This window comes from Neolamprologus brichardi, chromosome 6, assembly GCF_056152115.1.
Source record: "Neolamprologus brichardi isolate AB-2024 chromosome 6, ASM5615211v1, whole genome shotgun sequence".
Classification (NCBI taxonomy): Eukaryota; Metazoa; Chordata; class Actinopteri; order Cichliformes; family Cichlidae; genus Neolamprologus; species Neolamprologus brichardi.
Genome location: NC_142109.1, coordinates 25,535,539 through 25,561,550, shown reverse-complemented (window position 1 = coordinate 25,561,550; position 26,012 = coordinate 25,535,539). Strand labels below are relative to the sequence as shown.

Genomic DNA, 26,012 nt, shown 5'->3' with positions numbered 1-26,012 from the left:
GTAAGAGCATCTTCTTATTTAGCTGATTGGTATCAAAACAGCCGCAGAGCTTAAAATTCACACCTCCAAGTTTAACTGCTCTATTATTAACCTCTACCCTTCATCTTCTTCCATAACACTGATCTAATGCCACAAACCTTAAACTTGGATTCATCTCCAACACTTTTCCCCATAATGAACTGTTAAAAGTATTTGACCTACCGGCATCCCCTGAAAAGTTTGCTGCAGACAAAATTTCATATAGTGATCTTCTGACACGCTAAGAAATATCTTCTTTCCCAATAATAAATAAACAGCAAATTTACAAGGCTCTAATGACTAGATCAAAGAGATTTGACTTTAATCTATAAACCACTTTAGTGGAAGAAATTCAACTCAAGGAAATATAACCTGTCGTACAAACACGTAACCAAGGTCAGTGTTGCCAATATGCTCACACTGCTAACCTAGAAATAGCCACTTGAATCAGTAAATGATTTGAGTGACATGGGAAAAAAAACCTATGAAATTCATGGAGGGATGAATCTAGTTGTTTGATTATTAGATTTATTATTATTTCTAGTTATCCCCCTGAAACACTGATTCCTCACATGGGATATATGGTCATAAAAATGTTTTAAATGTATTAAATAATGCTGACTTAATTGTGTTAAGCTGTAAATAATAACCCAATGTCTGCACACGAGGATGTCCTTTTGTAGTATGGAAAAATTAAGTAACAAAGTAATGATTTTCTATTTAAAGATGATGCTTGCTTTTTGATTAATCTGAAATACTTGGAAAAAAATGTCAAATGCATCTTAAACAGGAGCTCAAGTCTCACAACGTCAAACACTGTCAAAACAGACACATCTGTCAGCAATGAAGGATGTGACTGCTGACTTATGAATGCTTTGGCTTTAAACTTTAATCTGCTTTGAAACTACTTCACAGAACTTAGAAACTTGAATCTTGCATCATACAAATGGGTGATGTAAGGGGGGAGAGAGAAGAAAGGAGCAAGGTGGAAAAAACAAGAGAGGAGTATAGACGAGGAGGAAGAAGAGAGAGGGGGGAGAGAACAGTAGGAGAGAATCGGGGGGGGGGGGGGGGGGGGACAGGGGACTACTTAGCAGACAGTGATGAAAAGGTTGACTTGGGAGTTGTAAGGGGGGAGTGTCATCAGAGATAAATAAGCTGTACAATGTCTCACAGGGTCAGCAGGTTGCTTGAACTCAGCAGGTCATCCTTTCTTTATACTGGATGATGGACAGCCAGGACAGAATTGAACTCTGCTACCCTGAGCTTGCGAATTTGTCTTGCAGGGGTTTAACACGTCCTCAGCCTGAGGCTGTCCTCCTCTATACACTGTTCTTGTCCATCTCTGTGCTAACTGTAGCTCTGAATGTGCTGGTTATCATATCCATCTCTCATTTTAGGCAGCTCCACATGCCCACCAATGTCCTCCTGCTCTCTCTGGCCATCTCAGACCTCTTGGTCGGGCTGCTTGTGATGCCGGTGGAAACAATACGGTTTATAGAAACCTGCTGGCTGCTGGGAGATCTCATGTGTGCTTTTTCTTACATTATCGGCTTCACTCTCACCTCAGCCTCTGTGGGCAACATGGTGCTCATATCAATTGATCGCTACGTAGCTATTTGTTATCCTCTGCAGTACCCCACTAAAATCACTCACAGCAGAGCGGAGCTGTCTGTGACTCTGTGCTGGGCCTGTTCGCTCCTCTACAACGGGCTGATCTTAAAGGAGCATCTCAGGCAGCCAGACAGGCATAACACCTGTCACGGTCAGTGTTTGGTGGTGATTAACTATGTCTCTGGAGCCATCGACCTTGTCTTTACTTTCATCGGCCCTTGCTCAGTCATTATCATTCTGTACATGAGAGTATTTGTTGTAGCGGTGTCTCAGGCTCATGCCATGCGGTCTCATATTACAGCTGCTGCAGCTGGTAGAGTAAAAATCACCGCAAAGAAATCAGAGAAAAAGGCAGCCAGGACTCTTGGCGTTGTGATATTTGTGTTTTTGATGAGTTTCTGTCCGTATTACTATCCCTCTCTTGCAGGGCAGGACATTTCAAACAGTGCTTCATCTTGGGCTATTGTTTCCTGGATGCTGTACTTCAATTCTTGTCTGAATCCACTGATATATGCTTTTTTCTACCCGTGGTTTAGAAAAGCTATCTGGTTCATTGTCTCCCTGAAGATACTAGAGAAGGGCTCCTCTCAGGCAAATATACTTTAAAATAGCAAATTTATCCTGAACCAAATCAGTCTGTATGAGAGAATGAAACTGCTGATTATTATATGGGGCAGTAGCATGATGTTTTTTAATTATAGACTTATTCAATGAATCAAAGACCATCTGTCCCAAAGTCTGATTTCATATGACCCACTGTCTCTAACAAGTATTGTATCCTGTCAGAACTGGAACATATAAGTCATGTATCAATGCATAATGGCAAAAAAGATTTACCCTCCTTATTGCAATAATAATTATAATGATTCAGGAAATCTTTCAGGCTTTTTACTACAGGACTTGTATTCTGTTTAGATTTTTAAGTACTGTGCTCCTTATTACGTTATTTTTATTCATTGAGCTTCCCCTTTTTAACTTTCAAATTTCTGCTTAATTTCTTTGTGTATTTTTTATATTTCTTGCCATATTGTTCACTGCTCCAAAATTTAAAAGGAGCACTTAAAAAACACACGACATTGTGATGAAACATTTAAATTAAAAATCATTACTGAAATGCATTATGTAATTTGTAGGGGACAAGATAAAGTAACAATGGTTATTGTTGTTTCTTACATCTTTCTGTTTAACAGTTTGTATGCTACAGACTTAAAAAGGGGGTTTAGGAAAGTTGATAAAGGTTTGAAAGAAAGACATCACCTTAATTTCCTCTTAACCACTGATCAGTGAAAACTTTCTTTCTTATTGTGAACACAGTGAGACACATTTTAAGATGTATTTATGTCATTATCGTCAGCAAATCAGATACTCGTGTATGTTGCACAGCAAAACTAATTTTCAAATCTCCATCACATGTTAGTTAAAATCGGCCATTACTGTCTCATAAAAATCTTTTATGTCTTAGAATGACATTATTCTCTTAACTTATCTTCTAGTGGAACAGAAAATGTGAATATATATCTAGACAGAAAAAAAATGTTCACAATGAGAAACTTGTTTTGTTTGAGGGGCGGGGGTAGATATTTGTAAAATGCAATACAAATACTACACTATTGAAACAATCTTTTATTTTTTATGTATAAAAGCAAAAACAATAAAGACATATATATTATATTAATAAACCATTAAGAAAGACTACAGATGAAGCCTTCATCTCCTGGATTGTGAATGAGGACGTTTCACTTCTGTAATAAAAAGAACAAAGAACATGAGTTTGTTATGTTGTTCTATTCACCTTCCATTTGAATATACGTTTAAATGAATTATAAAACGGCAATCACACATCTTTTTTGCACTCATTTCTATTTTTATCATTCACAGTTCCAGTTGAAGCCGATCAAATGTGCACCAAAGTTTGGGAGTCTAACTACTGGAGGTGTAACGTGTCCAGAAACAGTATTTGGGAATAAATAACATATACCAGGGATTTCATGTGGCCAGAAGTCATCACAAGAAGGACAACGTGGCTCCGATTTGCCTTTGAAGTATCTGGCCACACATGGGTTGTGTATTTTTATGCCACATGTAGGATTCTCACAGATTTGGCACTGAAAAAACAAGAGAGACAAAAAAAAAATCATTCAGATCAAATACTGTAAGCAAACAAATAATGCTGGTGACACATTACAGTAACTGGTCCTTTTTTGGATACATTTAACACATATCAGGTTGGACTATGCTTTATCTTAAATGTTTCTCAATTAAAAACATTACTCAAAGATTTTGGTCCATACTGACCCCAGATGATTCACTTATGTGGGCTGCATCTTCATCATGCTAATCTCTATTTCTACTGCTCCCGGGTAGCCGATTAAAACACTTAAAGGAGGAATACAGTCAACAACATGAGTCAATAGGCTGTGGTGTTTAAGTGGTGCTCAGATTACACTAAGAGGCCTAAAGTGTACTCCATTACATCAGTCATGTGCCTACCACCCACAAGGCAGGGTGGAGCCATGCTTTTATGCTTTTAATCTCAAATTATGTTCCTATCATCTGAAACTCATCAGACCAGACAATGTTTTTCCAATCTTACATTGTTCTGGAGTACACTGGTTTTCTGCTGCTGTGGCCAACCTATCCTACATGTTGTGCAGTCAGAGATGCTCATATCTATAACATGGTTATAATTACTGGGTGATTGTATTACTGTTTCTATCAGCTCAAACCATTCTGACATTATTCTTTGAGCTCTGGCATCAACAAGACAACGTCAATTAGTTAGCACTCTCAAGATGGCTTTTTTCTTTCCCTGAGCATTCTCTATAAACTCTAAAAAATGTTTTATGTGAAAACCATTTCTGAAATATTCAAATAAACAATGCCACATTTAAAGAGACCTCAGTCCCCGTCCTTCTCCAGCTGACACTTGGGATTTCAGCACGTTTATATGAGTTTCTGCAATTTGGATGGCTGATTAGATATGCTTTATCAAGCAGTTGTGTCCAATACGGTAGGCAGCCAACATTACAGATGATATTTACTTCAATTCTCTCTCAAGATCAATTTTCTCAACAGCAAATGAATATAATATAAACAATAATTTGTAGTAATTGTAGTATAAATTATAAATTGTATATGCATGCTAGTCATCTTCATTGTTCATTTTAAAAATAAAAATTTATATTTTTAAAGTTGAGGTAATATAACCACACCAGCCTAATGTTTACAGTTTATAGTGATCATCAGTGGCTAAATTCAAGCGGGTACGAGGGTGATATTACTAAGTGTAAAAAGGGAAACATTTACCTGGAAAGCGATGTTACGACAGATGTGGCACACTTTGACATGGTCTTGATACATTGTGCGAATATAAGGCTCCATCTCTATGATACACCGGGTGGACAAGGTGTATTCGCCCCGTTTCTAGGGTAACAAATAGCACGCAATTACACACTTACAGAACAACAAAAACAAAAACAAGTGGTGAGTTCTATATGTATATATTTGACATTATAGGCTTTGATTTCATTGCACTTTTCCACTTACTGCTACATTGTGAAGTTTTGCACTGAACACTGATTAACAAAAATACAAGAGTTAGTATGGCCAGAAGCCTCAATGTGAGTGCTTCTGCACAAAATATTTTAACTGTACAACTACAAACAAAAACATTTATTTTAAATAGAAGGACCTAATGTTTATGTATATTTTGAAGTTAAAATGATACTAGCATACTGAAACACATACCCAAAATGTTATTATTATTATATTTTTGTCATCATTGAAACAAAGAAATCTTGTTCTGTAAGCTGTAAATGAGAAGGATTGTCTAAATAAACGTTATTTTATTTGTATAATATTTTTTTTATTAAAACTTTTTTATTAAAACTGAAAACCATAATTAATGACATTTTATGCCTTATTAATAAAGGAAGCAGTATGGGAATGAAAACATAAATGGAGTAATTATATTTGACCTCAATAAGCTGTATGACCTCCTCCTGCTGCATTCCCATTTTAAATATGGTTAATAGGAAGGCAAGTATTTGAAGAACTGAAATCATTTTAATAATCCGTTCACAAAAAAGAGGAAGTAGTTTGTGGGAAATAAATAATCAGAATTGTGAAATCCTACTAGAGACGGTGTATTTTACCTCACTGAGCCATTTGTCGTGCACTAATCGGCTCAACAGGTGCTCCGTTTCGCTCTTCTTCATCTTTCTGGTGGTCATGGAGTCTGTGCTGTTCAGAATATCAGTAGAGGAAGCCTTGCCATTCTCAGAGCACACGATGAGGTCCAACTGAATGAGCACAATTCAAGTTGATCACAACATTAGTTTTACTACAAGCCACATTCACCCATTCACACACATTCATACCATTTCTTCTGTGTCTTTAACATGATATGTTTAGGAATTCCTGATGTAGCAAATATGATACAAAACTTCTTTAAACTTCTTTCTCAACACTCCATTTTCCAAAATTTTGAATTTTCATGGTTTGGGCTTTACAGGGTTAACGACTGTCAATTTAACACACACCAGAATTTGGGGTTCAATACTCTTGCCCAAGGAAACTAACATATGGACAGGAATCACAACCACAGTCTTCTAAATGATTGATGTTCTACCTCAAGAGCCACAGTCACATAAATCTGTGTGTAGTAATCTATTCATGACTTCCTACATGATCTTTTGAACAAAAAAATAATGTTGACCACTGTTTATGGATAATGTCACTGATTAGACTGTTACACTGAACTGCAACCTACAAGTTATGTTGTTTCAGGGTTTTACATATACCACCAGAGGCTTAAAACCCCACCCCGACAAATACCAAAATTTATAGTGGAGGCATCTATAACATGTTGTTTTACTGTGAATTTAACTTACTGTTTTCCTGAAGAGCTCAAGTTCATTGTCGGCATAATCTGACGACATCCTGGTGATGTCAGTTTCAGCCATGTTCACCTGGATGGGATTAAAGTTAAACTTTAATTAATAATGCATTTCCTTTAATATGATCCTAAAACATGTTAAGTCTTTGCAGCTTGGACACATACTAAACAACAGCCCGACAAGGCAGACCCAATACAAGCATTAAATCACTAACCAAGGCGTAGTACTGCTGACCGTTATTTTCAGACATCCCTTTCCTAATTTGCATGAACATTGGCTGCAGTCTTGAGTTGATAGTATCAATAAAATCTTCCAGCTTGTCAGGTGCATACTGTGCTGCAGAAAAAAACAAGAACAACAATGTTTGTTAGTCTCCTACAAAAACAAAACAAAACAAGACACATTGTGGTTCTGGTGTCATAATGTGCACATTAAAGGTAGGTGATATAATCTCAAAATTATATCACAGTATTAAAAAGCAAGTTGTGACAATATTTCTGATGATATAATGGACAATAGACAATATAAAATGGCACAGCCCTAGTGCATATACACAAAAATATTTTATAATGTCTATATTTTTGGGGAGGGTTGGGCTGAAGGATTTTAATTGGAACATATATACCATCATCTTATTGTACTTCTATCCCAAATTTGTATTTTACAACTTATTTAATATTTTATATATCTGCACAGGGTCTGCAGACAGAAATGAGTTAGTAGCTAATTTTGGTACAAGGCGTCTTGTAACACTCCCTTCAAGTGTAATGAGGTTGCTTTTTTGTGTAACAGTAAATCAATAGTAACAGTCTCTTAGTGTAAGAAAATAAGAAATTATTTATTAATAATTAATAAGGGGGTGATACTACTTTTTGTTGCCCTACTTTACACTAGTCTCCAGATACACTATGAGGTGCATTTTGAATTTTCATTCAATTGTTGTTCACATGTATAGATATTTACTTACTGTTGTGCGTTTCACAGCAGTACTGATAAAGAGCCTTTGCAGCTTGCTCATCGATTACTCCACTGACCATCATGGTCTGAAGAAACCTTTGATGGCTTTCTCCCATCTGTCGTGACATGTCTGTGGGTACAGAGCAAAGGTGGTCTTTATATATATAGTTAAATATCTGTAAATCAGGCACAAAAGATGATCATCCCACATCACTTTTGTGCTGGCTAAACGTAAATAATAAACAAATAGATAAATAAATAAGAATGTGATGAAAAAAGTGACACTTATTATTTCACTGACACAAAAAGAAGTTATAAAATATCTAAAAGGCACATGTAGACATCTATAAAAACAAACAAACAAACAAACAACAAACAACAACAACAAAACATAGCAAACTAAATAAGACCAGCAGCCGATCCGACTTTCTGCCAAATTGTTATTCAAACCAAATTCACGGTACTTTCGTATTTCTGTGATAAAGTGTATAAAAAGTGAAATAAGCACTTTCTCTGAGGACTGTTAGCATGTTCTTTAAGTTAAAATGCTACAACTATTCCCTCCTGCAAACTCAACAATAACATCATTTCTGAAACAGTTTCCTCTTCTTTGCCGAACGGCTAACTTACGCTAAAACTACTGATGCTAGCTTTTAAGATCAACTATATAAATATTGTAACTATGACTGAATCTTTTTAGAAAGGTTACGCTAGGTAACGTTACAGCCAGACATTTTGCCAACTTTAACTGAACTATCTGCGGCAGTATGGAGATTTTGTCAATCAACGGTTATTGCTAATGGACCCGGTTATTTGCTTGTCCAGTTCTGCAGTTGCTCTAATGTTTAAAAACAAAAAATGTAATTCTTTCCAGTTTCATTTAAACATGTTTACCTACTCACCCCCTACCGCGCGCGCCTTCCGTCTTTTCCTCCGGGTTCTCTTCGTCTTTGTAGGTTTTTGTGGTGAATCACTGCCACCTGCTGCTGTGGAGGAACTACTGCGGGACGCCATCCCTGCCACCTCTGTTCATTCAAGCCTGCAGACCTGTTTTTTAGAGCTGTCACAATATCAATGACCAAATTAACATTACTAAAATTATTCCCTTTACTTTCACAATAGCAATACGTAACATGTTAAATGTTAAAAACCTCTAAGTTTCAAATATTATAAAAGTGGCAGCTCCACATAAAATTCTTAATGAATAGGTTTAGTATATGGTACATACACATAAGAAAAGCCAGATACACAAAATAATTAATACAGAGACAAACCACATTCATTGAAAAGCAGGAGCTACTGCTAAATAAAGTAACAGCTAAAATAACAGCAGACTATTAGTGTTTTAGCTCAGGCTTACCTCCTCTGACTGGCACCTGTTTTTCAGCTTTTATCTGGCACCTCTTTCCTAGTCTCTCCCTTTTCTTTCATTCATTTTTTAATCTAATCGACGTGTTTTAACGTTACCAGGTTGCCATGTCGACAGAGAGATTGCATCTTTGACGTATGCACTTGGGTGCCATGGAAACTGCAGAGAGAACAGTCTGTGGTGGAGAGATGTGTGCTGTTCTTAAACTGTTTACTGATGAAGATGATATCCACAGCAGGCAAAAGCAACCCACAGGCCAGTGATACCAAACAAAGCAACAAAAAGATTCATGTTTTATAAAAGAACGAATTTAAAAAAAAAAATTGTGTCTAGTTTCATACAGATAATAATGTAAGCAAATTTTCTAATGGTGAAAGTGCATATAGGTACTGAGCTTTAATGTTTTGTGTGTACAGTACTGCACGTCACCACAATATATACGGTAGCAGTGTTGTGCTTTATGTTAATGCCATAAAAAATGACACCGTATAATCTTTAGTGTAAATTGAATTTTATAAAGTATAGGCTGGCTCAGGTTACCCTGAATCCTTCTTTAGTTACACCACCATAGGCTTAGGCTGCTGAGGGCTTCCTACAGAGCACTGAGTGTTTCTTCTTCACTCACCCTTCACTCTCTGAGCTTACACACCACTCTGGATTTAATCATTATTTATTATTACTTGGCTCTCTTCCAGAGTGTGTTTTTTTTTGTCCCGTCTTCCTCCCATCACCCGCAACTCGTCGCGACAGATAGCTGCCTCTTCCTGAGCCTGGTTCTGCCAAAGGTGTCTTCCTGTTCATAACAAGTTTTTCCTTCCCAGTATTACCAAGAGGCTGTTCACTTAGTGATAATTTGATTGTTGGGGATTTCTCTGTATGTTCATTGAACAAATTCCACATCATGGTCAGACACCTTACTGACATCATGCAGCCCAAGGATACCCTGAGAACCTCTGGCTTTCAGGCAATGCTGGTATGTTAAAAAGAATGTGATCACAGAATTTATTCTAAATGCTTTATTACTCTAACAAATTAAATAAGAACATATAATACAAGGTGTCTCGAGTCTTTGATTACAATATAGCCTATTATTAACATTATTTAAATACAGTATCCAATGTCATTGAGTTTTACTGCAGCATTTAAACTAATATTCCTCAACATTATCCCACATCTTCTGAGGCTTTTCAGCAGAAATTTCAAGTTTGAGGTTTCAGGTGTCAGAAAACAGTTTCTCAGGCGATCATAACTGTGCATATAAGGGAAAAGTGGTGGTCAGTATGTTTACATCGAGAATGTTTTTTTTTTTTTAAATCAATCAATGTAAAAAGCAAAAGAGGGACTGAAGAATTCAGATTTGAGTTAATGTAGTTTAACCCGCCCTCTGAGCGGAAAAATATTTGCTTTCAGTGCTAAAAACAAGAACCACAAATGCTAATCGTGTTAGCATTGGTTTTAAACACGTGACCCTCAATAAGCAGAATTACAATACAGGAACTAACAACTGAAACAGCTCTTACAGTATGTTATGTGGTCTGCTTGGTTCACGTTAACTTTGAATTGGAAACAAATGTATTACAACTTACAGTACATGAATTGAGGGATTATCAGAGTACTGATAGAAAATCTGAAACCTTAACTATGAATGTTTATGTAATGATATTCCGGCTGTGTTTAGGATTTCCTCAAACTGACAGCTTGATTAACAATCAACCACTTTCCACTTTGAAAACACATAGTTTAAATTTTAACAGCCCAATTAAATGTCTCCTGACCGAACTGTTGAGTCCTTGCTTCTTTTCTTTGTTTAACTCACTGACAGTCATGGCTGTCTTGGACAAATTATCGCTGAAAGTGCATTGGCTGCACAACATCTCCGTAAAGTGTAATGGGATGATTAAGCAAGGACTGATCTCAGAGATGTATGGTACAGACACCAATATTTCAGAATAACTTTTTAAGTGATACTAACTAGCCCACAGCAAAGAAAATGGAAGATTAGGGGCACTGTACTACACAACTTGTACTTTCTTCCAAATTTCTTCACATCTCCAACCTTCCTGATTAAGAACAGGCAAGATTTTATGAGCAACGTGACATAAATCTAAAGAGAAAACAAAGCTTGTTGTAATCACTGCCATGTCAAAACTGGAAAAAAAAGTGCAATAAAAGTATCCACAATGTGATGAATCCATAGTAATGTGTCTGGAGCATCTAGGCATGTGCCACTCATCCTCCAAGGTTTGGCCTCCTGTGGTGACTCAACGTTACTCTCACAAGATCCAACTTTAACTGCTTTTTTCTGTTTTGCTTTGTTTTGTTGTGTTGTTTGTTGTTTTTTAAGCTTGGATCTGGACACCATAGGCTTCTTGTTTTAGCCCAGCATTGCAATCAAAATCTTCATGTTTCTCCAAACTGATGAGTGCCCAGTGTGCTTTTCGGCCCCTGTAATAACTTTTTCCTTTTACTTGGCAGCAGTTGGCTGAGAAACACTGAATCTGAGGACCAAAGAAATGGTGAGAGAAGCAGAATTAATAAATGAGAATGAAAAATACAATTTCCTTTTTTTCCTTTCCAAAAAAAAGAGGAAAGGTTATTACAGTCATTGTAAAAGTTGAGAACCAGCATTTTTACCCTTTAAACAGACATGTGACTGCAATGCGACTTAGTAATGTGTGCTGTGCTGTGATTCTTCTACCTTGTGATCTAGTGACTGGTAGGAAACGGGCCATGTGTGTTGATGGACTGTTGCAGCTTCTCTTCTTTGGCTCTTCTGCTGTGGCAAAGCTGGAAAACAAAACCAAAGTCATCTGAAGTTTCCCCTTAAAATGTTAAGTGCAGTACTTCCTATAACATTCACACCTAACATTAATTTACAATAAATTACAATAGAGTCAAATGCAGTAAATATGGCACAAATTAAAACTATCATTTTTAAAAAGTGTCAGGAGGTTCAATAAAACCTCTATTTTTAAATTACTTCAATGATGACAAATAAAAGAAGCTACTTTCAGCTTTGCCTTGCCACAAGGGGTCAACACAGCGGGTAGGCTTTGCATGATAGATTTGTCATTATCATGACCGTCATCAGCCTCTCTCCAGTTCCTTACAGGTTTAACACCCTGTTTGCATCCCATTCAAAACTCAAAAAAATGATTTTTTTATCCAACTCCAGTCCTCTTTTTATGTATCGTTCAATCAAACCCAGCTAACTCTGACTCATATAACAAAACATGAATGAAACATGAATTAAAAAACAACATAAAAATGGCTCCTGGCCAATTCTAGGTATAAATGGTTTTTTGTCGTTCTTGTTGTTGTTAGCATCTCACTGTTCTTTTTTCCATGAAGCTGTTCAGGAATTCGTCAATGTCAATACGTCCTTCCAGGAAGTTTTCAGCCGTCTCCTCAGACTCCTCCTCTGCCTGGTGAGCTGCGACTTTTAACCGAGCTTGTAGAGTGCTTAGACTGCAACTCTGGTAGGGAGTAAAATAAAAAAACAAAGACAAAACATAAATGAAATACAAAATGATCAAAGAGTGTTTACAGGCAAACATGTCTGGGTTGATATCTATAAGCTCTTCTTTAGAGTATTGCTCAATCTAATGAGTGCTGCCGGTGAAGGGACCTTATATTGGCCAAGTCAAGTAAAAAGACAATGTAAAATCTTCAGGATAACCTGCTGAAAGTAACTGTATGTATATATTTGAGCCTTTAGTGTATACTTTTGACCCTGTGTGGATTAAAGAAAATTCAAAAGAAATTCAAACTTATGCACCCAATACTTGCTATTAAAAGTGAATAAAGATATATGCTGTGCAATCATTAAACCCTGGAAAAGTCCATTAAAAGCCAAAAAATCACCACAACGTTCACGTCATTGATGAGTGTATATAAACCTCTGACCACAACTGTAGCAGACCGACATGTAGTCACCAATTAAGTCTGTATGTTATATTTTACTTTTTCTTTTTGTGCTTGGTTTTCTGGAAACTAAGCAGTCAATCAAGCTTAGCTTAACCCTCCTGTTATGTTGGTTTCCAGGAACACCAATTATGCTCCTGGGTTAATTTGACCCAGGGCAAATTTACTCATCCAAAAGTGTCAGAAACACTGGCATTGATTATTTTACAAATTTCTTTTATAATTTGGATTTTTTTGTTTTGTTTTCTGTAGTGATGCAGATGACATGTGACATCTATTCTGTTCTGGGTCAATCTGACCTGCAACATAACAGGAGGGTTAAGTAACAAAGAGTACTACAATTACACAGTTATACAATTCACAAGTTACACAGTATATTAAACAACCCAAGCTCAGTTTTAATCAACAAAATAATAAATCACTATTGGAATAAACATATGAAAATGTCAAAACTCTCATTTCAAGGCGTGTATTTGCACTAAACATGTATTACGTGTAAAACCAGAGTGTGCGGGTGTGGCCATTTACCTCACTGAGTTCGTGCTGTCTCTGCATCTTTGTTTCAAAAGCTGACTTCATCTGAGTCAGCTGTTCATACTGTTAGCACAAGAGACAAAAACACATAATGAGCAGCAGGACAATGGCATGAACGAATATGTGAGCCATGTGTGGATGACACAGAGAGGAGACCGGGCCTTTGCAGTTACTGCGCCTAAACTCTAAAACCGCCTGCCTTTTCAAATTCTGACCTCTCTAACATTTTTTACCTGTCTGAACACACCTCTTTAATCCCTAGCTTTTTACGGTGACTGAGTTGTTTTGCTTTTGTGGCTTATCTTCTATTTTTCTATATTGATGTATATATTTATTACTTTTCTATTTTTCAGTTAGTACAGCACTTTGGTCAAACTGTGTTTTTTAAAATGTGCTTATAAATACACCGACTTGACTTGATTATGAAACAAAGAGGAATTACGTATGAACTGACCTTGTAGAGCATCTCTTGTCTTTTTCCTTCCAGATGTGGCTCCATTTGAAGATTTTTCTCTGCAAAAACACATTGAGACCAACTTAAATTAGAGCTTCACTTTCCTATGACTCGCAAGACCATCTATGAAAACAGGGGAGGAACTTACTGGCCATGTCCAGTATACTGTTGACCAACTCTTCTTTATCAGATGTGACCTGTTTCAGTTGTGGCAAACTCACAAAAAACTTGAGCAACACATCTTCGTTTTCAGACATATCTGACAACTGTGTCAGGCTGGGGGTGGATAAAGAAAAAAGTGGATAAATGGGCAGATAGGTGAGAGAGTAATTATTTGATGTGTGTGCCCACTTATAAAAGACATGAAAAGCCTGTAACTTTTATTGTAGGTTCATTTTAATGGATAGAGACAAAATATTAACCAAAACCCTCAGTGGAGTGAAGTCATCGTGTACGCTTAGAATAAAAACAACAACAAAAAAAAACAATGTATAAAGTTTTAACTGCTGCTTGACTGTCGGGTCGGTGCACTTTGGGTTATACTCAGCAGATTTCATACTCCAAACACGGCTCGTTGAGCTGAGCCCTAGCATTTTCTGCCAATTCTGAATCATTTAGATGTTCACTAACAAACTTAAGATATGCCTCTACATGTGCCTTCTTGAGCAGGGGGACCCTGCAGGTGCTGAAAGATTTAAGTCATTTATGGCAAGAGTCTTACATGGTGTTCTGTCTTCAGATCACTAACAAGTTCTTCCCATGTAGTTTCAGGTTGATCCACCACCTTTCTCATAATCATGCTCCCCCCCTGGAGCAGGATTTTTATAGTTCTAGATTTTCCAAATACTTGTTGGAGATTTTTCTGCATTTTGGGTTGATAATCTGTCTCTCACCATTAAAATGAAAAATTAGACACTATCGCTTTCTTTCTAAGTGAGCAACTTATAAATTCAGCTTTATTTATAATTATTTCTATCACTTTAAATAAACAGCGGGTAAGATGTTGAATACATCAATAATGGTATGAAATAATGTTTGTCACGAACAAACATTTCACACTGTGCAAACATTTTAATTTGAAATCATTAAGGAATACTTTACTTCATGTCACAGAGTTCAGGAAAAGACTCAGGAATCTCAGGCATCTTGTACACGTGTCCATTTAGTCTAGTCTAGAAGAAACAGAAGTTATATATTCACATCACAATCTTCAGTGTATTAATGTCTGAACACTAGAGCTGTGTCGGACTGTCCAATGCTAGTTCTCTGAGTAATTTTGTCTGATGCCATCTGCTTCTTCCTGTAATGTGCAATGTGCATGCACTAGTGGCACTAATATTGGCCAGCATGAGATTAAAGTTTTATTTGAGCGACCTAGGAAGTCCACATTAGTTGTATGGCGTGTTAGTTGTAGATTTGTTGGCAGGTCACTATGGCTTGTTTCCCAAGCTTGGATTTTTTCTTCAATCGCTGATTTGTTTTGTTTTTCACTTGTTTTTCACTTTTGGTTTAACTCTGGTTAGGTTCATGTGCTGAAAACTACTTGATTAGGTTCAACAAAAAGTTCTGGTTTGGGGTAAAATACATCCTTGAGTTCCACAAAATTACCTTTAAAAATGTCACTGATTTCCCCATCAGTGACATTTTCTCAACCATTCGTGGATTGCTTCCAGCCCGGCTAATGTTTACATTTACAAAGCAATCTTTATTAAACAGAATTTGTGCTGGAAGCAGTCCAGAACCTGGGATATAGGTGGAGGAACCTACAACTTTTTGATCAATGCTTTTATCTGGTTTGGTGAAGGTGATGCTTTGCTTGCTATATGCTTGACTGTTACCATTCCATTTTTATACACTGTGCATCAATTGCATACCTCTGAATCTCCAATAGGTACAGGCAGTGGCAGGTCAGAAATTATTCCATATGGCGCTGGAGCTCGAGGGGGCCCAAGGGCACTATCGACCCCTGGGTGAGGCATTGGCGCAGGGGCTGGACCAGAAGGTGGTGTCTGACTGGGTCCCATGTGGCGAGAACCAAAGTGAAAAGCCGGATTGGGGTAAGGTGCTATACCTGATGATTTGTACATACTGCTCCAGTGAAAAAAAGGAAAGAATAAAAGACATAACATCAATGTTTAAATGATTTTTAATGTGGAAAAAATATACCAAACTGCTTTTTAGAACCACTTTAAAATAATATTTAAAATAAGACCACACTTGAAATGCCATAAGAAAGTACTGAGAAATAAGTGTCTTATATTCTCAATGACAGAAGGAGGAGACTTACTAAGGAAAGCCAGAAGGACCGCTAGACATCAAGGCGGGAGGACTTTTCCAGAACTCGTCAAGCAGACTTTGGATGACCTTTCCCAGGTCTGAGTGCATCCCAAACTAGAACATATATAACAACAACTAAATACAGTAACATGGATAAAATGAAAGCATGAATTAACAGAAGAACCTAAAATAAGTGGATTTACTTCACAATGAACCAATGAAAGAAACAGAAAAAAGCAAACAAGTACATGTTTTTGCAGCTGATGAACACCTGGTTTATGTGCACAAATGAAGCAAGGATACCAGATAGAAAGCTGTGCATCGACGACAGCTCTCCCCACTCTATCTGGATCTGTCATAGTTTACAATTATGCATTGAAGTGTGTAACATAATCAATTTAATTATGTATTAAATTATTTTTTAAAATTTGGTTACATTCAAGATGCTTTCTAAAGTATGCTATTTATTTATGTGTGTGCAGATGATGTATTATAGCTTTAGAACACTGGATTACATATACGTATTTCCAAGTAAACTGGATAATAGAATTAAACTATTCTTCTTGGTTGAAGACACAGAGCATTTGATTGGTGGTGAGAAGACCTACTGTTCAGGCTTGGAAACCCCCTGACTTTAAGTTACTTATTTCACTTTCACTTTTAGTCCGATGAGAAATGTAGTTATCTTGGACACTACCGTGAGTAATGATCTTTCAACTTGTCCTGCTGCTTTCACAGCAATGCTGTTACTTTGCAGCGTTTTACTTCCCTTTGTTTCTCTCTCTTTTTTCCCCCCACACAGATCATTGAAAAACAAAGAAACAAAAAAGAAAACCACACACGCATTTGTGCAATGACACTTTAAACAAAAAAAAAGTGTTATCTGTGTCATTATAAGTATTGATTCAGGATGCCATAATTTATAATTCTTGTTTAAGATCTGAAAAAAAAACAACTCTTTAATTCTCAAAAGCTACTTACATTAGTGATGAGGGGGCTCTTGATCATAGTGCCATTATTGCTGTCCACTAAATGATGACCAACAGGGGGAAAGACACTAACCACTGGTTTCTCCTGGGGGAACTGAGGAGGCAGCAAACTGAAATGAAGGGTAACAAAAGAGAAGTGTTTAACTTAGTTAAACCCTTTAATGTTAACTATCAACAATTTACAGCCCAGATAATATAATCTAGTTATGATGTAGTATTGCTGGATAATCAATAAACATTACTGATTATCAATAGGACACAAGTCAATTATGCAGGAAGCAAATGAGAACTTAACTGATAAACAAAGAAACAGACTTTATAAGAGCAGGATTACTGAAAATGTAGGTATTTATTGTGTCATAAATTTTGTTCTTGGGATTAGTAACACCTGTATTTACCTGCTGTTACATGCCAAAGTGGCATCTGTCAAAAATGTTTATGGCAAATACAGTTCTGAAATACCCAGACCCATTAATGGACAGTCCTCCACACCTATAAAGCGTATATTATATATCCCCATATTTTCTTTATAGGTGACAAAAATAGAAGCAGAAATGAGAGCGAATGTGTGACAAAGGTTTTTCCTAAGAGCTCTCACAAACATTTGACTACCTGATGTGAGTTACTAGAGCCTATGGTACATATTTGGGTTCTCAACCGGCTTTACTAGTTTTTCTTGTCTCATCTTCTTTGTGGAAATCTGAATATTTCTATCTTGTTTCTCGTGTAATGTTAGCCTTCTTTTGTATTAATTTACAGTCAGATTTCAATCAGTGGTGTAAGTACAGACTGACTTTGAGGCACACAGACCATTGTCTGTTGATAATCTGAAATTACTGTATGCAGTGTGACAAAAAGTTTCAGAAAAGAGGCCCATAAAATCCAAAATCCTTTTTGGCCTAACCCATGTTGACCGTCATAATGCTGGGTATGTTTAAGCAGCCTCCAGCATGGCTGCTATTATTCCCATTCTGACCACTCTTTTAAACTGACCCAAATTTCATCTGAAAAAACACGGCTGGTTATAACAGGCTCTGGCTACAATACAGCAGTTTGCAGTCCACAGTCTCCAAGCCTGAAGGCAATGCGGTACATGAGATGCTATTATCATTACCCAATGGTGTGAGACTCCCAGTGCAAAGTTCAATGCACTTACTGAAAATAAAAACCAAGCAGAAATGCAAGAGAATATAATGATAGTAGTGAGAGATCTAAAAAAAAAAGCAGCCAGATGTATATGAGAAAATGATCTCCAATGTGAGCTAAGGTAAGGCTCTTTGTTTTCACAGACATACAATTAGAACTTTTTGATGCCACCTGGTAGGTGTATAAATGTACTCACATGTTAACACTAATGGTTGAATTGTTGACTGTGAATGGTATTCTGTATTCCACATCCTTCTGGATTTCTGCAAGGCTGTAAAACAGGAACAGGGCCAGAAATTTGAAGATTTATCAACATGCAATCAAAAGAAGATGCAAAAGAAGAATTATACACCTAAGGTCAAGGTTTATGAAATTCTGCTAGTTTGAAGAGCAAATGATAGATTCAGTATTTATCCTCACCCAACAAATTCTGTTGGTGAGGGATTAAATGGCACAGAAGGTGAACATAGTTTTCATGAATAAGTAAATGCAATCTATTTATGGTACTTAGTAGTTGATCGCTGGGGAAAAGGTAGGGAAAAAAAGAGTTGTTTCACAAAAAAGAGCAATTAATACACTTGACATGTTAGGTTTTAAAATCACACACAAGTGTCTGTCAGTGTCTGATAATAATGAACTTTCCCTTTCACTGCCTCTAATGCTGCTGATACCACTATTTATCTGAATAACTGCATTTTCACCAGATAAACTGCACCAGTGAAATGATGGAATAATTGTAATGCTACACTGTTTATAAAATCACAACTTGAAAAAATAGGGCAAAGAAGGTTCATGTTGAAGTTGGTCCGGAAGTCAATATAAGGGGTTTAAACAGTCAGCACCCCCAAAAAATCAATTACCATGTCAAAGCAGCATGTAGAAAACCTTAACCTTACACCTAGTAACATCAGTGTCATCATATGAGAAGCATTCAACAGAGCTCCGCGGTATCTAAAAGCACATGATCTGCATTTGATATGCTTGGTTCCTTCTCAGAAACTGTGTAACCCCCTTTCTTTGTCACACACTTGGCATAATTCGCATTAGGAGGGAGAAGACTGTGACTCCTCAAGAAATGAACCACAACAGTGGCTTACGCTGGAAACATTCGTTGATAAACAAAGGCTAATACTTTAATCTCCACTTCTCAGTAACAAGCTCATCTTAAAACTACATGCATGGCAAACACATGACCACAGGACATGTCCAGCCACGAGCCCTAAAAATAGACCCTGTCATTTAATGCTAACATAGCACGCGCTAATTAGCCATGAGAAAAGGCTAGCAAGATTAGCTTACAAACCAGACTAAGGGGCTTCACAAAAGTGGGTTTAACTAAAATAGTATTACATAATTTGAATGTTTAGAGAACAGATGGGATAAATGTGGTCGATAATAAACGAAAAGTTGGTTGCTAGCATGAGGTACTTTTAACTTAACTATGAGAAGTAGCTAGCTCTGAGAAGTAAACAGCAGGTGTGTTGGTAAACTGAGTGAGGGTGTTTTCTATTTAACACCATTAAAATGTTCAGGAAACATCGTGGTGACCATAAAACAATCTCACGGGTCGGGTTTTGGGGTGACGGATCGTTATTACCTCGGGTGGGCAGCTTTTAGGGACTCGATCTGCCGCTGTCTCTGTTGCTGTAAGCTGTTCAGAGGAGGGAGAGATCCAGAGCCTTTGGAGGTTGGGAAAAACCAGTTCATTCTCTTCTGGAGAAACCACTGACCGGACTTGGCGAATCTAAAGGCCGACTAAAAACGAAGAAGAAATGGAAGAGAAAGTCAGCATGAGCGATACACGGTGTGGAGATTTGCGGCGCTGACCGCTGTTAGCTGTTTGACTCTCGGTTTCTCGTCCTCACAAGGTGTACTTTCTGTATATGTTACAAAGTCGGATGGCATATCCTCATTTGTTGGTTAAAGTGTCAGTTCCGGTTTATCTCCCAAGAGCTGTGTGTAAATGTCACCCAGTCATTAATATCATGCGAGAGATTAAGGCTAAAGGAAGAAAACAACCTAGCTAATAACAGCTTGATCAACTTATTTACGTGTTACGTCACGCAAACGCCTACGTAGAGCGCAACTTCCTGTTTTCAACCTTTTTTTCACAATAAAATATAAGAATAACATATTTTTTTTGGATTGGACCTTATAATAAACTATATGAGATTTAAGAATAAAGCAGCAAAGCCACGTTAAAAATGCGATTTTGTTTAGTAACATAAATGATAATTTTGTGAGTGTTAAAAAGTTTTAGGGTGAGCACGGGTCCCTCTTTATGTAGGACTCCACTACATTTTTATCACTTGTCCCACATATTCAGATATTGTTCCAAATTTTTGTTTTTAAAATCCACCTTCTAGGATGCACATTCTTCTAAAGTGTGAAGAAAGTAGCAATTTCACCATTGGTCTTCTCCCTTTTTTGTCAGTTATTTCTGAGTCTAACAAGAAACCTGTAGCTAAAAAGGAAAACAGGTCCAATCTGAAAGAAATAGGCAGCTGCAATGTGACAATGTAGATAGGTAGAATTTGATGGTAGTCTGTAGGATGACTTAAGAAATCAAGAAGAAGTAGTAAGTGAAGGCAGACACAAGGATTTAATAGTGGAAGCTTAAGAAGGAATAACGTTGCACAGGGGAAAATTGTCACAGGCTCTGGGTGGTAGGGAAGAGTTCCCAGATATCTGGAAGAGGTTTTCAAAGGTGGTTGAAAAATGTCCCAATAATTTATCTCACAATTGATCATAGTCAGGTGTACAGTTTAGATTTTATTCTTTGCACTGACAATACTGCATCCAGTTCCACTGTATATATATAGTGACAATAAAGATTATTGTACTTATCAGTCCTAGCATAACTAAGTCAACATAACTTTAACTTAATTCTTGACTATGCCCATCAACTTTCATTTTCTTAAAGATAATTTAATACATATTATAATGCAACACAATTACCAACCATTCAAGCAAACATGGCACATTTTATTCTTAATAAATGGGAATCAAATACAGGGCAGAAGGCCAAGGCATGCTGCAGTGCCTTTTTCCCCTTACTTTTTCTGGAACACCAGATAAAAATAAACACCCAAGAAACCAAGGTGACGTAAATACTGCTTAGGACACTAGGTTGACAAATGAAAGAACCAAAACTAACAGTTAGTTTAATAGTTAACTCCTATTATATAAAAGTGCCGGCGAACTTCATAATTGAAGTGTATGACAATGAGTGGGGAGCAGAAGGGGAGGGGGGGGGGATCCCCCACCCCGAGATCACGATTCATGGTGAACATGTAACACTTCTTATCACATACTTTTGAAACATTTTTATCTCAAACATTTGCTCAAAAGTTTGCATTTAAACTAAGGTGCATTTAAAGTACGAAATTGTAAAACCAAAGCCAACCTTCTTTAAAACATATTTCCTTCCTTTATGCTCCATAACAAGGGAAAGTGAAATAATTTAAAACACTTGCTTTTTGCCCAGAAGTGACAACCATCTGTGTTTTTAGCCCTTGTGATAAAAACCGGAGCTTTAAGCACTTAAAACCATTTTTACCTTTAAATCCTTTCTATGACCACTCAGGCCATATTTCCTTCATCAAAACTACATTGAACTATAACTTTTACAAAAGTAAGATCAATCTACTGATAAAAATATTTTTTGGCAACACCAATTTGGAAACATTTATGTTGCTCATGTTCAAAAATTTGATAGGAGTAAAAGATAATTTGGACCTGTTTTTGTTTTGTCAACAAAAGGGGATGATAAAGCCATGGAGATGGCATCAGTTTAAAGGAGACAAGTGGAGGGTTCACTCACAATATTATTTTGCTTTACTTCATACACAGTCCCTGTAAATGCTTTCTAGGCTTGGTAATACCATTCCCAGCAAATTACTTGCTATCATTACTGTCTTTCTAATTGTCTTTTTCTGTCCCTCAGAGGCATTTCCAAACAAACAGTACAGAAATTCAACACACTTTCAACAAAAGCCCAGTAGAACATGTAAAGCATTTTAGACTTTGAAGGCTAAAAGTTTCTGCAAAAATATAGATTCAATGCCTGTCTTATCTAGAGATTTAAATAACTCAGAAGTCACACATGACTTTTCAGGTATTAGTAAAGGGCAAGTAGGGATGGGTATCAAAACCCGGTTCTTGTTGAGAACCAGTTCCCACTGTTTCAATTCCTTGGAATTGTTTGTCATTTTTGCAAACGATTCCCTTATCGATTCCAATTGCCATGAATGACGTCACCACGTTGCGGAGCGTCATTTACCTGGCAGGAAACATAGCGCCTAAGCGGCTCAAACGCTCAAAAGTTTGGTTTATACTTTACGAGAACGGATGACAACAGGGCAACTTGCAATACTTGCAAAGTAGATATTTCATTTAAGGGAGCAACACTACGAATATGCAAAAGCATTTGCTCACAAAACACGCAATGACCTTAAATGAATGTTGTGTTTTTAATTCCGCTCCGGACTCGTGAATCTCAACCCAGCAGCAGCGGTAACGTTTGCACATCCTCTCCCGTTAATGCGGCAGGTAAATAATCAACTAACAGTGCATACTATGTTAGCACGATCTGCCTTATTACAAAACCTGCCATTACTGTGCATTTAGGGGACCATGATGAGAGAGACAGACAGAGTCTGGCTGGCTCAGATGCTGGCAGTTTTCGCTGCAGTCTACCGGTAGCGTCTCCTTTCAGGCCAGGATAGACGAATGTCACCGAGCAGTGACTGAGTTTGTGGTAAAAGGCTTGCACCCATTTGCCACAGCAGATGCCCCCGATTTTTGGTAAGTGAATGTGTTTAATTGTAGGCAGGGACATTACTGGATATTCTTGTGTAATTGCTACAGAATAATTTATGTTATACTTTGTTATTGCTACAGAAGAATATTTATTTTATTATTTTACATTTACAATTTTTTTTTCCTGGGGACCCTGTGACACCCCATTGAAGAGCCGTAGGCTGTGGATCTCTTAAGATCTCACTGTTGGGTTTGTAAGGCCATGTTACTCCTAAATTTCTATTTTGTTCAAAGAGAAGATATAAATGAATAGTGGCATTGTAAAGCGCTTTGGGTGCCTTGAAAAGCGCTATATAAATCCAATCCATTATTATTATTATTATTATAAAACAAAGTTCTAAGCTAATCGACCTTAGTGTTCTCCTTTTTTAAAAAGAATCGATAAGAGAATCGATAAAGGATCGAATCGTTAAACAGAATCGAAAATGGAATCAAAATCGTGAAAATCTTATCAATACCCATCCCTAAGGGCAAGTGTCTGGAAAAACAGTTACACAATGTTTTCCTCTTCAGCTTTCTTAAAACGACTCAGATCATAGTCACTTCAATTCTGTAAAGAAGCACAGAACAATCATGAATGACAAAAAACACATGACAGAATCATGACTGTTTGTCAGCTTCATACTTCAATGGAAATATCACAGCAAACCATGATGGTTTGTAAGACCATACACTCTACAAACACATCAAATCAAACACCATAGGAATGATCCTTGAAAGTATAGCCTTAGAAAAACAGCGGGCAGAAAGAGCTAGTGATTCCCAGGACTACTCTCACTCATAATTTGCTTCAGCTGTCAAACATGGCCAAAGTCTTGAGTTAATGAGAAGTTAATGAACTATCACTGTTGTACGTAACTACAGTAACATTAGCTCAGATAAAGCTGCTTTTAAAGTTGATTGCTGCAGCAAGAGTACTGACAGGGACTAGAAAGAGAGAGCATATTTCTCCTGTTTTGGCTTCCCTTCATTGGCTTCCTGTTAAATCCAGAATTGAATTCAAAATCCTGCTCCTCACATACAAGGTCTTAAATAATCAGGCCCCATCTTATCTTAATGACCTTGTAGTACCATATCACCCTATTAGAGCACTTCGCTCTCACACTGCAGAACTACTTGTTGTTCCTAGAGTATTTAAAAGTAGAATGGGAGGGAGAGCCTTCAGTTTTCAGGCCCCTCTTCTGTGGAACCAGCTTCCAGTTTGGATTCGGGAGACAGACACTATCTCTACTTTTAAGATTAGGCTTAAAACTTTCCTTTTTGCTAAAGCATATAGTTAGGGCTGGACCAGGTAACCCTGAATCCTCCCTTAGTTATGCTGCAATAGATGTAGGCTGCCGGGGGATTCCCATGATGCATTGAGTTTTTCCTTTCCAGTCACCTTTCTCGCTCACTATGTATTAATAGACTTCTCTGCATTGAATCATATCTGTTATTAACCTCTGTCTCTCTTCCACAGCATGTCTTTTATCCTGTCTTCCTTCTCTCACCCCAACCGGTCGCAGCAGATGGCCGCCCCTCCCTGAGCCTGGTTCTGCCGGAGGTTTCTTCCTGTTAAAAGGGAGTTTCTCCTTCCCACTGTCGCCAAAGTGCTTGCTCATAGGGGGTCATATGATTGTTGGGCTTTTCTCTGTATCTATGAAGCGCCTTGAGGCGACTTTTGTTGTGATTTGGCGCTATATAAATAAAATTGAATTGAATTACGTAACATTTAAATCCAGTTTTGAGAGCCTTGATGCTCGGTAAAAGTATTTTAATATAATACCATTTACTCAATCCAAAATCTGTTGCTGGCATTACTGTGATCGTTTTCCAGAAAGTTAAAATTTGAAAATGACCAAAAATCGTAAATAGTGCACATTTCAGATGCAGTTGTTCACATGACCATTAAATGTCACACCATCTTAAATTGTGACCAAAGCACATAACTACATATGTAGAAGTAATCACCAGACCCCCCCAAAAAACAATTTTTTTTTTTTTTTTTAAGTTTTGTAATTCTTCTAGAGCCACTCAGAACATATTCCCTTCCTCAGTGCTCTACAGTAGAGCAATAAGCAATCATCAATGACAGAACATGTGCAGTACAGCACTACTCCATCAGCTTCATGCTCAAAAGGGAACATCACAACTCATCATTGTGGTTAGCGAGACCATACACTCTAGAAACACATTCCTCAAGTCAAAAACTAAAGAAATGATCCCTGAAAGTATAGCCTTAATGAAATTGAGGATGGAAACAACAAGTCACTCTCAGTACAATTATTCTCACTCAGGGTGTTGATCTTTTAGAAATCGTCTCATTGTCTAATGTTACTGTTTGTCTGTCTGTTATGGTTTTTAGTATAGTGTGTCATTCAATCATGAGTATTTTAAAAAATGGTCAAGCAAACTTCATTCTGAGAAATTAATTTTTAGATAAAATGTTAGATGTTGTATCTATTTCATGCTTAGAAGGAAGTATTACAAGTCATTGTCGTGGTTAGCAAGACCATACACTTTAGAAACACATTTCACAAATCAGGAACTATAGAAAGTGTAGTCTTAACTTACATGAGTTTTAGTATAGTGTGTCATGCAATCGTGAGAGTTCTAAAAAATTATTAAGCAAACATCATTCTGGAAAATTAATTTTTAGATAAAAGTCACCAAATGTTGGGGGTAACGTATGGTTACACTGTAACCTTGGTTCTCTGAGCGAGAGACTATCTCTCAACCCTGTATATATGGAATATGTAACGGGGTGGAGAGAGATACTCTCAATATGATAGAGAACAGCTAGATTTTAAGCAAAGAGAACAGAAAAAAAATTCTCAGTCAGACAGGACTACGACTCGTGAGGATGACTCAATTTGATTGCCACACCATAAACTTTAAAAAAATATCTCAAATCTATCAAATAAATAAGTAAATGTGTTTTAGTGGCACATTTCTTAACTATTTCTTAAAATAAGGAAGAAAAGCACTGGTATCTTTGGATGAGCCACTGAAGTAACCGTGAGTAAGAATGA

At 37.1% G+C, this 26,012-nt stretch overlaps 3 protein-coding genes and 2 non-coding genes across 8 annotated transcripts; 1 reads left to right on the top strand and 4 right to left on the bottom strand.

The window, feature by feature from the left end:
• The first annotated feature begins 1,242 nt into the window (after positions 1–1,242).
• On the top strand, positions 1,243–2,238 carry LOC102780023 (trace amine-associated receptor 13c-like). The gene has a single exon (XM_006790899.2). The coding sequence runs from the start codon at positions 1,243–1,245 to the stop codon at positions 2,236–2,238; it is 996 nt and encodes a 331-aa protein (XP_006790962.2).
• Positions 2,239–3,242: 1,004 nt separating this feature from the next.
• Positions 3,243–8,953, bottom strand: nsmce1 (NSE1 component of SMC5/6 complex). Of its 4 annotated transcripts, none has more exons than XM_006790811.3 (9): positions 8,848–8,953; positions 8,390–8,547; positions 7,498–7,617; positions 6,745–6,866; positions 6,525–6,602; positions 5,787–5,933; positions 4,939–5,055; positions 3,611–3,737; positions 3,243–3,374 (listed from the first exon to the last, which is right to left on the bottom strand). In XM_006790811.3, exons 2-9 carry the CDS (start codon positions 8,499–8,501, stop codon positions 3,340–3,342), a joined length of 858 nt encoding a protein of 285 aa, XP_006790874.2. In that variant the 5' UTR covers positions 8,502–8,547; positions 8,848–8,953; the 3' UTR covers positions 3,243–3,339. The 4 variants fall into 4 exon arrangements, with proteins under 4 accessions (XP_006790874.2, XP_035763578.2, XP_035763579.1 ...); XM_035907685.2 differs by having other exon boundaries at positions 8,390–8,534; positions 8,848–8,946; XM_035907686.2 differs by lacking the exon at positions 8,848–8,953 and having other exon boundaries at positions 8,382–8,461.
• Positions 8,954–9,857: 904 nt separating this feature from the next.
• On the bottom strand, positions 9,858–20,358 carry vps37a (VPS37A subunit of ESCRT-I). Its single transcript, XM_006790813.3, has 12 exons — positions 19,778–20,358; positions 18,377–18,451; positions 17,027–17,144; positions 16,056–16,159; positions 15,643–15,856; positions 14,870–14,940; positions 13,917–14,044; positions 13,769–13,827; positions 13,309–13,377; positions 12,189–12,332; positions 11,555–11,643; positions 9,858–11,354 (listed from the first exon to the last, which is right to left on the bottom strand). The coding sequence occupies exons 1-11, from the start codon at positions 19,885–19,887 to the stop codon at positions 11,563–11,565; spliced, it is 1,173 nt and encodes a 390-aa protein (XP_006790876.2). The 5' UTR covers positions 19,888–20,358; the 3' UTR covers positions 9,858–11,354; positions 11,555–11,562.
• Positions 20,359–23,524: 3,166 nt separating this feature from the next.
• Positions 23,525–23,730, bottom strand: LOC148102561 (small nucleolar RNA U3). The gene has a single exon (XR_015719204.1). It is a non-coding gene; the product is annotated as a small nucleolar RNA U3 (small nucleolar RNA).
• A 1,279-nt stretch (positions 23,731–25,009) lies between these two features.
• On the bottom strand, positions 25,010–25,221 carry LOC118454165 (small nucleolar RNA U3). The gene has a single exon (XR_004843628.2). It is a non-coding gene; the product is annotated as a small nucleolar RNA U3 (small nucleolar RNA).
• Positions 25,222–26,012: the final 791 nt, after the last annotated feature.

Excerpts from the sequence above, each read along its gene's own strand:
- LOC102780023 (XM_006790899.2), top strand. The coding sequence starts at position 1,243 with ATGATGGACAGCCAGGACAGAATTGAACTCTGCTACCCTGAGCTTGCG.
- nsmce1 (XM_006790811.3), bottom strand. The coding sequence starts at position 8,501 with ATGGCGTCCCGCAGTAGTTCCTCCACAGCAGCAGGTGGCAGTGATTCA. Across the intron at positions 6,603-6,744 it reads GTCAGCAGTACTACGCCTTG|GTGAACATGGCTGAAACTGA; the intron begins GTTAGTGATTTA and ends AATCCCATCCAG. Across the intron at positions 5,056-5,786 it reads ACGACAAATGGCTCAGTGAG|AAACGGGGCGAATACACCTT; the intron begins GTAAAATACACC and ends TTGTTACCCTAG.
- vps37a (XM_006790813.3), bottom strand. The coding sequence starts at position 19,887 with ATGAACTGGTTTTTCCCAACCTCCAAAGGCTCTGGATCTCTCCCTCCT. Across the intron at positions 14,941-15,642 it reads TACCTATTGGAGATTCAGAG|ACTAGACTAAATGGACACGT; the intron begins GTATGCAATTGA and ends TGTTTCTTCTAG. Across the intron at positions 14,045-14,869 it reads CCTGAACTCTGTGACATGAA|CCTGACACAGTTGTCAGATA; the intron begins GTAAAGTATTCC and ends ATCCACCCCCAG.